Source organism: Empidonax traillii, unplaced genomic scaffold, assembly GCF_003031625.1.
Source record: "Empidonax traillii isolate 1590-97213 ecotype Southwest subspecies unplaced genomic scaffold, ASM303162v1 scaffold8:size5222938, whole genome shotgun sequence".
In the NCBI taxonomy this organism is placed as follows: Eukaryota; Metazoa; Chordata; class Aves; order Passeriformes; family Tyrannidae; genus Empidonax; species Empidonax traillii.
Genome location: NW_020955201.1, coordinates 1,492,402 through 1,504,826, shown reverse-complemented (window position 1 = coordinate 1,504,826; position 12,425 = coordinate 1,492,402). Strand labels below are relative to the sequence as shown.

The 12,425-nt window shown below is 41.7% G+C and overlaps 1 protein-coding gene across 1 annotated transcript in view; it reads right to left on the bottom strand.

Annotated features, from left to right (window-relative positions):
- Nucleotides 1-11,883, bottom strand: part of HOMER1 (homer scaffold protein 1) — an 88,946-nt gene extending 77,063 nt beyond the window's left edge. Inside the window, exon 1 of the mRNA XM_027882527.1 lies at nucleotides 11,802-11,883. Within this exon, the coding sequence (XP_027738328.1) occupies nucleotides 11,802-11,806 (5 nt within the window). The 5' untranslated portion in view covers nucleotides 11,807-11,883. The remainder of the gene's footprint in view (nucleotides 1-11,801) is intronic.
- Between the last annotated feature and the right edge of the window lie 542 nt (nucleotides 11,884-12,425).

Below are 12,425 nucleotides of genomic sequence, written 5' to 3'. Positions count from 1 at the left end.
TTACCATTAAGAAGTGTCAGTCAGTTTTGAGAGCCTTTGCACTTAACCTGCAGAAATAAACACCCTGAAATAAACGATTAGCACAACTCGCACATTGACTGCAGACACCTCAGAGTGTACCAGTACCTGTGGAAGTATCAGAACTTACATAATGAGTGAGTAGAACGAACTGGGCCAAATAAACATGCATTTCATCACTACCACCATTAACTCATCATCAAACAATTTGCAACACCATCCAGAGCACTACAGTTGCATGCTAAGTTAAAAAAAAAAAAAAAAAAAAAATCACTGGTCCACATCAAAACATGAGAATTGGATTATTAAATTTGTATCAAGGAACTGAATTAGACTCCTAGAAAGGTAAACGAATAATTTTATATTCATAAATAACAAATCAATTTGAATCATCCCACTGAGCACTGTAGGAACATTACTCTGAGCATACCAGCAAGTCCCTCCCTTGTGACAACTTACAGCCTAGTAAACTCTATTGAATTTTGGATGTAGAGGTTGAACCTATATTGACCTGTAACTGGGAGTGACAGATCTGTTTCCCTGACTGTTCACATCACACATACACCGAACACTCTGAGACACCCAAATACCACTGCTGACAGGCTTCCAGTTTGCTCCTCAGATCACTGAAGGCACCCTAGGATGACTCAAAATCTTGTTTTTCCCTATGACATGCCTTGTACAATAAGGCAACTTCCCACTGTAGTGAGATTCACAACAATCATAAAGGGCACAATCCTTTTTTAAATATACTGGTATGAACACTGTGCATGAAGAAAACAGTGCCCTGCACAGGCCACTACAGAGGCTGAAAGGGAAACAGGTACACAGGTCTGCATAGTAACTGTCAGCCAAGGAATTATGCCAAGTGCTGTGCCATAGAGCCCTAACAGGTAGAGAAGAATGGCCATACCCAGACTTGGGTGTTTCACTGATAAGCAGCTTATACAAGGAAAGAGCAGTGGGTATTGTCTACCTCAGCTTCAGCAAGGATTTCAACACTATCTCTCACAACACCCTCATAGACAAACTCAGGAAGTATGGGCTGGATAAGTGGACAGTGAGGTGGATTGAGAACTGGCTAAATGGTAGATCCTAGAGGGCTGAAATCAGCGGCAGAGGGTCTAGCTGGAGGCTTGTCACTAGTGGTATTTCCCAAGGTTCAGTATTAGGCTAGTATTGCTTAACTTGTTCACCCATGATTTCAATGAAGGGGCAGATGCCTCTTCAGCAAGTTCACTGATGGCACAAAGCTGGGAGTGGCCGATACCTCAGAGGGCTGTGCAGCCCTTCAGAAGGACCTCGACAGATTGGAGAGATCGACAGAAAAGAACTGTGTGAAACTCAACAAGGGCAAGTACAGGGTCTTGCACCTACAGAATAACCCTAAGCACCAGCACAGGATGGGGACCAACCTGTTGGAAAGCAGCTCTGTGGAGAAGGACCTGGGGGTCCTATTGGACAGCAAGCTATCCATGAGCCAGCAACAAGGCTTTGTAGCCAAGAAGGTGAATGGTATCCTGGGGTTCGTTAGGAAAACCATTGCCAGCAGGCCGAGGGAGCTCATCCTGCCCCTCTACTCAGCCCTGGTGAGGCCTCAACTGGAGTGCTGTGTTCAGTTCTGGGCTCCTCAGGGCAGGAGAGACATGGAACTCCTGGGTTGGGTCCAGCAGAGAACTACAAAGATGATGAGAGGAACTAGAGCGTCTCTCTTGAGAGGAGACGCTGAGGAAGCTGTGCCTGTTTAGCCTTGAGAAGAAACAACTGAGAGGAGACCTCATCAATGTCAATAAGTATCTGAAGGGAGGGTGCCAAGAGGATGGATCCAGGTTCTTCTTGGTGGTGCTGAGCAATAGGACAAGAGGTAATGGGCAGAAACTGATGCACAGGAAGTTCCACCTGAATATGAGGAAGAACTTTTTTACTGTGTGGGTGACCATGCACGTGATTGTCCAGACAAGTTTTGGAGTCTCCCTCTCTGGAGATATTCAAGGACCACTAGGATGCAATTCTGTGCCATATAATCTAGGATGGCTCTGCTTTAGCAGGGAGGTTGGACCAGATGATCCACTGTGATGCCTTCCAACCTGACCTATTTTGTGATTACATGATTCTGTGAACATGACTTTCCATGGCTGTATCAGTACTACCCTTGGGTATTGCTACTGAAATAACATAAAGAAACATATCTCCACTGACAGCTCATGCGCTTGCTTTGATTGTGCTGGTGGAGGCTGACAAAGTACAATGCAGTAATTGTACTGGAACTAGATTACCAACCACTCTGCAAACAATACTTCAGATTTTAAGTTATACTTAGGAAAGGCACATACTTATTTTTAACCTCAATATAGGAGGTAGGTGTCACTCCTTTACTCAGATGAAAATAAAAAAATCATGTCTCAGGAAACTGCTTAGCATTTTGACAAACTGAGCAACAAAATGGAAACTATACAGTTTGTGCAGAAGTGTTGGTTCGAATGCTTGTGTGATAGATAAATCTGGAATTTTCTTACTTATTTTGCATGGAATTGAATTGCTTACATTAGAGGCTTATACTTAATAACTCAATAAAAACATTCAGCAATAAATGCCTGCTACTAGTCAGGAAGCATCTAATCAAAAACCAGGAATCAGTGCTTGTTAAGAATCAGTTATTTCAGCATGACCTTTTTTTATGAACAGGAATTTTCCTTACACCGTACTTGAATGAACCAGCAGAGTTCAGTGCATTCAAAACCTCTGTGTGAACCAAGAAACAGCCACGCCATTGCACAAATATCAGAATAGGTATTAAATGTAAGAAGCCAAGCCCTAGTGTTTCTCTATTCATGAAATGAACAGTGGCCAAAATGAAGTAGGTTCATTAGTTACTTCCAGAATGCTTGTATTGCAAAGTCAGTTTTAAATAAAGCTGTATTTAAAAACCTTTCATAGCTTATGCTAAACATGACATACTCTTGCCAAATTGGAACACTTCGGTGCTCACGTTTATGTCCAAAAGAGCCTTAACTGAAGCATCAAATACTAGTCTATGTAGCAGGAACTGCCATTTCCCACTACTAACAGATTCTGTGTTTAGAAACAGAATACACAATATGATATATGATTCCATAACCTCGTAAGCAGAATGCCATGAGCAGAAAGTACTAATACCATACCTGGTATTAGTCTTAAGTTTGACAAAAACAATAGTCAGTGGCAGAAGTACCAAGACAAAAAGACAAGCAAGATGGTGGAACAGAAGGTAACCTTTACAAAATCTAGACTTCAATCCTATCTGTTAAGGCTAACTTAGTGCAAGGGATTTGAGAAGTACCATGTCCATCTCTGAGTACTCAAGAGCAGCAGTATTCTTTAAATCTAGGATTTTAGAGCAGAAGAGAAGGACTCTTTCAATATATTTTCATGGTAAGTAAAATTGTTCTTTGTAAGAACAATTAGGGAAGAAGCAGATTGTCTTTGTCTAAAAATTCCACTCCAGACTAATACTAATTCTCAAATCCTGCCAACAAGAAAAGTGGAATATGTTAAAGGCCCCTACAACACTTCATCAATCCATTCCAGTAACAGAACTATTCTAGCTTCTGTTGCAATCTGATTTTAAAAACTATAATTAACGTGGATAAAAGGGGAGGATTTTTTAAAAATATCTATGTTACATTTAAGGTCACCAAGTACATAATTATCAGTAAAAACTACTTCAGATCTTGAGCGGCCCATGAGGATCCATTGTAAGAGACATAAACAGCAATTGCATTCAGATGTGAGGTAAATCACAGAATCATCTAGCATTCAGTGCTCATGTTTCACAGAATTCAATCAAAACAGATCTTTATTTAACAATATGCTTCAGTGCCTGTGTCTTTTTCCTGAAAACTTCTCAAAGATCCTGAGAGTTTTACTATCATACATCGCTAGACATGCTGCCATCAGAGCTGTGCAGTGATTCTGAAGAACCATGACTACCTTGGACTCAAATCAACAGGATTTGAGCACTTTTCCCAGGCACTGTCAATCATTTCCTGGTAGAAACTCAGTTCCTCCCTATGCAGAGAGCTCTAGATGCCTGGGCAATAGGCTTGCTAAAGCAAAGGATTTCCTTTTATGGGAAGAACATATATTGACATGGAAGGGATGTATACTCAGATGTTAAAAAAAGCACTTGGAAATCCATATTCAGAAGCTGAAATGTTCCTAACTGCAGGTTAACTCCTTTAGTTACACAATGAAAAATATCACTCGTGCAAAAGCACAGGTGTTCCAGTTTCAAAGTCAATCACTGAAACAGTTGCTTAGGGCCTCAATTTACTGCATGCAGTCATTTGATAACAGAGCTATACAACATATATTATTCCATATGCTTGTTTTTGTTGGTATGAAAAATATTTCATACTTAAGAAGCCTGACATGGCTGCATACTCCACAGTAAGTCATGTGTTTGAGAAAACACTGTTTTGTCCAATATCACACAGTACGTTCTTTTAGAATTTTGAACAGAAAAGCCATGGTTAGCACTCTTTTGTAAATGAACAGGCCTAAGAAGTAGGAATTGTGAGAATACATTTCAAAGATGTTTTATTTCATGAACACTTCACTGAAAAGTGTTGACCATTTAAAACTCATTCTTCAATTTTTAAAACTCGAGGAATATCTTATCATATGTCCTCTTACAAGAAGAGCTTCAAGATTAACCATGGATCCAAGATTAGAATATATTATTTACAGAATAAGTAATTTAAAAGCATTTTAGAAACCCAAATTTTAAACCCCGGCAATATTACCCATAATGGTTTGAGTTGGGGGTTTTTGTCTGTTTGGGCTTTTGTTTTGTTTTCCTTTTTTTTTTTTTTTTTTTTTTTTTTTTTTTTTTTTTTTGGGGGGGGGGAGGTGTTTGTTTGTTGTTTGAGGGGTTTTTAAACTATTAAATACTATAGAAAGGGGCAAAAACGCTAGTCCTCAATAAGCTGAGACTCAATCTACTGGACAGTCTCAAAAAAACCTTTCCAAACTTGAGCTTCAAAACTGAGTGCAAACTTGAATAGGGATAGCTCTGACCCAGCATCTTTTTGAACACTCCCATGAGACACTGCTGCAGTAAAAGGTAGGTCTGTCTCACCTCTAATGGCACTTCCCTTGTGCATGACCCTGTATTTGCAGTCAGCTAGGTTACAGTATTGGAATGGCTCACTGCACAAACATTGGTGCCACAACAGACAAGTGGAAAACGCAGTCCCTGTCTTCTGTTGTTCCCACTGTTTGGTGGCTCCATGAAAACTTAACAATCAAGACGCTGGCAAAGAGTACAGCCACACAGATCAACAAAACAGTGCCTGTGAATCATTTGCATGTAGGTGGAGGAAGAAGAAAAACACGAGAGGAACTATGTTTTTCAAGTTCTTCCCTCTTTATTCAGGTAAAAACCATTAGACAAAACAAGTGATACAGACTGCTTAAGTCAGATCACTTGATATCTGTAGCTAAAAATCATGACTAGTTACTGGAAATGTCAATATATGCTTGTACCTGGCAATCCAGCATCTATTGCATGTTTAAACATTGCCTCCCTAGATTAATTTATTAACAATGACCGGCATTCACCACTATTTGCCACCAAAGAATCATGTCAGAATGTAGTATGTTGCCAGAAGCGTGTCTGTGATGCAATTCCAGAAAATCAATACAGTATGGAAACACAGTTCCATTACTTTGCAGAATGGAGCAATATCAACTCTGTGTAGGTACAACAGTGTCCAACACTGCATAGTGCAAGTCCCATGTGGAATAAAACCACAGCTCCCTCTAGCCTCTTCTCCCCTCTAATCTCCCTGTCCTGAACACAACACTAATTTTTGGTGGATCTCACACGGCCAAGCCTTAGAAAATACAAAAAACTTGGAAGAGAATGGGGAAAAGAAGCCTACCATCAAAACTGGATCTAAAAGAAGATTTTTTATAATGCAGTGCTTTCACATCTATTGCACATTAGCTTTAAGACAGAATATATCTGAAAAAGTCTCGCAGGGAGATCAGCACAAAACCCTGAACCGGAAAACATGCTTTTCCAATTTTTTTTAATAGAAAGCTTTCACCTAAGTAGGGCTTTTAAACACGTTTCAACATAACATGGTATTTTTAAAAAATAAAATAAAATAAAAATTAAAAAATTAAAAATTAAAAAGAAAAAATATGAACTCTGATTTTTGTTTTTACTTCAAATAATACAGAATACCTTGTCTCTTTGCTCCTTGTTATAGTTACCTGTTAGTAACACTATAACCAAGGCACAAGGGGAAGCCTAAGATTTCCCTCAACTGCAGGACTCTCTCAGATACAAAGTGCACACTGTTTAAAACACAGGCACTTTCACATATAATTATATGAGTTCCCTTCCAGATTTGGTCTCAGCTTCTTCAGGTATCACTATACCACACTCATTTCCTTGCTAAGCACCTTTATGCAAGAAATGTTAACTTCTGGACTAGAATAGAACATTGGTTCCTGGTAATCACTACAGGCCTCAATAGCTTCAAATTATCTAAAGAGTAGAAGAACTAAATTCTAATCTGTATTGTTCAGATGGTCACTGATCTGGAATACTCTGGAAAAGCATAGCCTCAACTAAAATTGTGTCCCAGGCATCTAGACTAATGAAACATTACTAGTAAATTAGTTTTACATCACAAGATAATGCGTTTCTTTGTAGTACACGAATGCATAGACACAGATTTAGAAAGCAGTGATTTAAAGAGTGATCAGCTAAGAGCTTTAAATCAAATTACAGTTTTAGGAGATAATCACAAAGAATAAATGTTTTGCAAAACAGTTCCCATAAAAGTGATATATAAATTCTACTTAAAACTTTAATTGACTAGCAAGCAGAAACACTGTAATGCTAGTTAGTGTCATTTTCTCTCCTGATTAGAAGTCCTGTTACAGAATTTCAAGCTATTGCAATCTCTGTGGCTTCAAGACCACATATTTCCTCAGGTATTGCTTCGACATCTGGTTACCAGCCTTGCAAAGATAATAATAACTGTGGTAGGGCAAGCACTGTTTGGAATGGAGAAATCACAAGAACACATGCACAAAGCTTATATCTGATGTTTACCTTGAGACACTGAGAAAAAAATTCATCTCAACATGATGAATTGGAGGGACTTAAATGCTTATTTTCAGCAGAACTAGGATTTTACCCAAAGAGTTGGTCTACATAATCTTAATAATGTACATAAGTGCTGAAACAGACCAACCTTAAGGCATAATACCTTCACTAAATCAGCACAGAAGTTATCCCTCATAGTGCTAAGGACACTTGTTTATATGTTGCCAGGTCTAAAGATCTAGTTTAGATTTCTCATGCTTATTTTGCAGTCATAAAACCTCTGTGACAGAAGATAATTTAAGCATGGTAGAGGTCTCCACACATTGTTGCCTAAAAAGTAGTTTATTAACCATATCAAGCTGATTTACATACAGTCTATCTGTCACGGTATTTATATGTTACTAATTCTTCTCAGATAATCAACTTTTGTGGGTGTTATCTGAGTATTTGTTACACTTTTCACACTGATACAGAAGACAGCATAAACTACCTTGCTGCCATTGCTTTCACACAATAAGCACCTCATTTTACCCAAGACAGCGAGATGGCCAGGAATTGCAGCAGTGCTGAGCTACTGCCAAGAAGCTACACCTGCTCTACTGTCTGCAATATTTCTGTGTCAGAGAAGCACAGCTGATGGCAGTGTTGCTAAGATAAAGTTTTGGGAAAGCTACCATTAAGTCTTGTGGGAGAAAAACTGGTTAAAGAACCTGAGTCTGGTCAAATTCAATGGTCAATAAAGCTTCTGGCTTACAACAGCTTTGTAGTGTTCATGTCTTTTGCCCAGCTACAGAAAGGAAACTGTAGCTGGGCAAAACATTTCAGGGCCAGACAGTAGTTTGGAAATACCTATGAAAGCAAGTTAACAGGCAGCAAACTAAAACCAATTTCTCCACCAGGAGTTGTCTATCTCATGTGTTCATACAGTATAAATTTTCACATATTTCTAGATTTTAAAACTTCAAGTGGCTTTTGCAAGAGTCACGACATCCTACAGTTTAGAATTCACATAATTTATCAATTCCCCTACTCCTATAGTATCCTCTCTTCAAAATGGGACCCTGGATCCTGAGTGCTTTAAAGAAATGCATTTGACTAACTCCACATACTTCAAAAACAGCTAGGAGTGGATTAAACAGCCACTGACTTCCAAAAATCAAAATACTTATTTCTAGGCAACTGCAACACTCATAAGTATACCCTAAAATACTAATCTTCCACGATATTTTCTAGCCAACTTAAGAACCCTAGTATTCTAATTCTGCCATTTCCAACTGACACATATCATAACCACATTTATGAAGATAACATACTAAATATAGTCCAACAAAACTGAAGATGAAGTCTTTATAAAGACACTTGATTAACATGACATGACAGAGATGAGCATATCTTACAGAAGCTTTTACCTTGTAATTCCTTATAATTCAGCATGAGTGAAAGGAAAAGGTAATAACATAAATTTAGATGTTTGTCCACAGGACAGAAGGCCATAGAGAAAAACAGTTATGGAGAGACTACTCACTAATAAATCAGAAATTAGCTCTGGTGATTATGTTTAAGAGGACACCAACTTCTCATCCCCACCAGAATTCACAGCTGTGCAGCTTCCTCACTGTGTCTAGCAAGAAGTGTATTCATTCCAGCCTAAGAAACGACTATATCATGTTCCACAAACACAAATCTCTACCTCCCCTGCCCAGAGCTTGAAGTACAAGCAGTACCAGGGGCCAGAAAAACACAGCAATGGGTGCCAGCTTTAGCTCAGTTGGTTAGAGCACGGTGTTAATAACATCAAGGTTGTGGGTTCAATCCCCACACTGGCCATTCACATAAGAGTTGGACTTGACGATCCTCATAGGTCCCTTCCAACTCAGAATAATCACTATTCACTGCCTGGTAAACATATACAACAGCCTAGGCTATCAGTATACATCCTGGGTATATTTACTTCAGAGCTGTTTCTAGAGGATTGTTAATGTAATCACAGCTTTGTTCAAAGAAAACTGTGCTATACTGATAAATTCTGCATCACTCAACACTGAGAATACAGGAAGGACATGTTATGAACTAGGAGAGAACATACTGAGGTCCTCTTATTTACAACTGTGTCTTCCTACTAAAGTACGCTATATTCTGGTAATACATATATGTGGTCAACCCAAAAAAGAGTGTCCACAATGGTTACATCACTCAACAGTGACTATCAATAAGAACTTGTGTTTATGCAACAGGGAGGATGAACTAGGAGAGGTGAGACGGACTGGCAGGCAGAGGAGCAAGAGTGGACATCTGGCCTATACAATCCCTAGGCTTGATTCACTTACCTTCACCTGTGAGATGAGAGACACACATAGATGGAACAGCACCAAGGAGAATGCCTCCTGAACTGCTCTGGAGACTATTTCTCTAGTTTCAAGTTTCTCATAAAAATACTTAATAGCAGCACTGGCCCAGTGCCCAGTTACTCACCAATTGGGGTCCACATACACAGTGCATGATTACCTGCCTTGCCTGATGGTATTCAATGTGCCAGTCTGAACTATTGGCAGAACAGTGAATTCTTCAACACAGCAAACGAGATTAAGAAAGCCACTGTTGGTTTGGCAAGCCAACTACCCTTCCCTTCATCAAGTTTTCTGTATTCTGACCATTGGAATAGGTAAACTCTCCACTACAAGATGACTGTACAAGCTTACACAGCATAGCAGTACCCATTAAATACTGAATATAATACACAGACCCTTGTGTGGCACTGGTTCAGGAATTACCAACCATTTTGCAACTTGCTTCTAGAACACTCAGTTTTTAAACCTTAGTGGAGAACTGTAAGACTGTTTTTACAACTGCAGAATTAGGAGTTCAGTGCACCCTGGTCTAGAAATACTCTGAAATCTATGGGCAACTGCACTGAGAAATTTATACAAAATAGCTACTGAATCGAGACTCTGCTCTGAACAGTAGCAAAGGTCTGATACTTAACCACGGATCCAGAGTAGGTGCTGACCCTGTCTTGGGTGTGCTCACTCACAGAGAGCTGGAAGCTTACCAGCTTCCATTTCTGGGTTTGTCCACCTTGTTGGAAAATGGTTTGCAAAGGAATTCTATATTGCAATACCCCAGTGTGTGCTGTCTAAAGAGTCTCAAAAGTCTTTGATAGCAAATTTCATCTTCTTGACCTCAATGTGCCAAGATACTATTCAAATCATCACACCAACAACTGCAGTACTTGAGATTATTTAAACTCTCTACAGATACGGATTTGTACTGTTTGTTAAGAAGCAATGACACTAAAACACCAGCAACACTGGAGCTCTCAAGAATGGATGTTTACTCCTCTTCAACAGCTCCTTAGATTTGTAATATGATACACTTAACTGAAATATCTACAAACATAGTACTGATATTACATTAATGAGAGGGTTTCCAGTGTTTTAATTTTAAAAGCTACATAGACCTGTGAATGCCTAACAGATTTAAAAATATATCCCAAAATATTACAATATTATTTTTAGCCTTTGAGCAAGTTTTTGAAACACATCACTTTCTTGGATATGTAGGTAGGTGCAAGTTTGGGTTTATTCTGTTTGGATTTTTTTTTTTTTTTAATAGAAGGAAAGATACCGAAGAAATAGGAATCATTCCTTCCTACATCTTGTAGTGTGAACCCAAGTGACTAGGGCAGAGACAAGGATGCAGCCATTATCACCACACATTCAAGGAAGTTAATAAATTGAAGAATCCAAGTGTCCTAAATGGCTAGAGGGAAGAAACACCTATAACTTCCATAGAAATACGTCATTTTCATATTTGAATTCCTAAGTCAACAAAATACAAAGGACATGATTTATAACTTTTGTAGACTTTGAACTATTGTCATAAAGTCCTATAAAAATAGCATCTTGTTAGTGCATTAAAAATCTGCCTCCACCTTGCAGTTTGCCAAATCATACCAGGTTTCTGTTGATTTTGAATATGGATGAGTTACCATTCCACTATCAGACAAGCCCGGTAGCAAGGATTATTTTTTTCATCTCATTACACAAATTCATAAGGATGTGGCTGTGGAAAGTTTTCACAGGTATCTTTTTCACTTTTTATCTACTAATTTAGATGACATCTGATTAATTTTATCGATTTGATTCCTTCTCATTTCCTTAAAACCTTAAGTGGATGCACCATTTTACTAGGGGACCTGCTGTGAAGCCTATTTACTTAGAGCCTCCTTCAATTTATTGGGAAATTCACATGTTGTTTGATATCCTCTAAAGACTACTGAAGAGTTAAAGCGAGCCTTCGCTGTTCTGGAATTTCACCTTAGCACGCCGAGTTTAATGCACTCGTTTTCAGGACTGACCATCGCTTAACGACCCGAGAAAGGTCCTCAGGGTGGGGAACTGGAAGCCGAGACGGCTCTTCCAGCGATCCGATGTGGCTACGGCGGAGGCGAGCCTCTGCAGATCGCGGTAAGCCCCTCACGAATCGCACCACTCTCCCTTCACCCGGCTGATGCACAGCACCGATTGCATCAGGGTTCCTGCTGCTGGCGCACCCCTCCAGCAAGACCGTACCCCTCCGTGCGCATCCAGCAGCGCCCGCCCGCGCCGCCAGCGCTCCGCGGGCAGCCGCCCCCACCCCCGCCCCGGCACCAGCGCGGCAGCCCCCGCGACATCCTTACCCCATGGCGGCCGGCTGCGCCTGGCACCGGCGGTGCCGCGTCCCCAGGGCGCTCCTCGCCTCGCCGGCAGCTCCGCAGCCCCGTGGCGGCGGGGATGCTGCGCTGGGCTCGCCGCAGCTGCCGGGGGCCGAGTGGGGCCGCCCGCACCCTACGGAGCGCCCCCCGCGGGCCGGGCTCCCATGGCCGCCGGCCCCGCCGGGCGCCCGCAGGCAGCGGCTCCGGCCCCCGGGCGGGCGGCAGCGGAGGCTTCGGGGGTGGACAGGTCCCCTCCTGCGGGCGGACGGGGAGGCGTTCGCCTTCTCCGCGAGGGGCTGGCGGGGGCTGCGGCGCTTCTGGCCGGGACGTGCGCGGCCGCCAACGGCTCCGTGTGCCTTAGAGGTGGAGCGGGATGGGGCAGGCGGTGCACGCGAAGCTCCGAGCCGCCGCTCCCCCTAGCACCGCCGCCAGCAGCGCGGCGGACACAGATGCATTCTCCGGAGGAGGCAGAGCGAGCCGTGACACCGGCGCTGGCATCTGACTCCCGGCGTGGGGCCGCTACTGGCGAGCTGCGGCCGCGCGTCGCCCGCGGGCACCGGGGCGCCGCGGCGCCGCGCTTCCCAATCCCCCGCCCGCCCGCCCACCCCC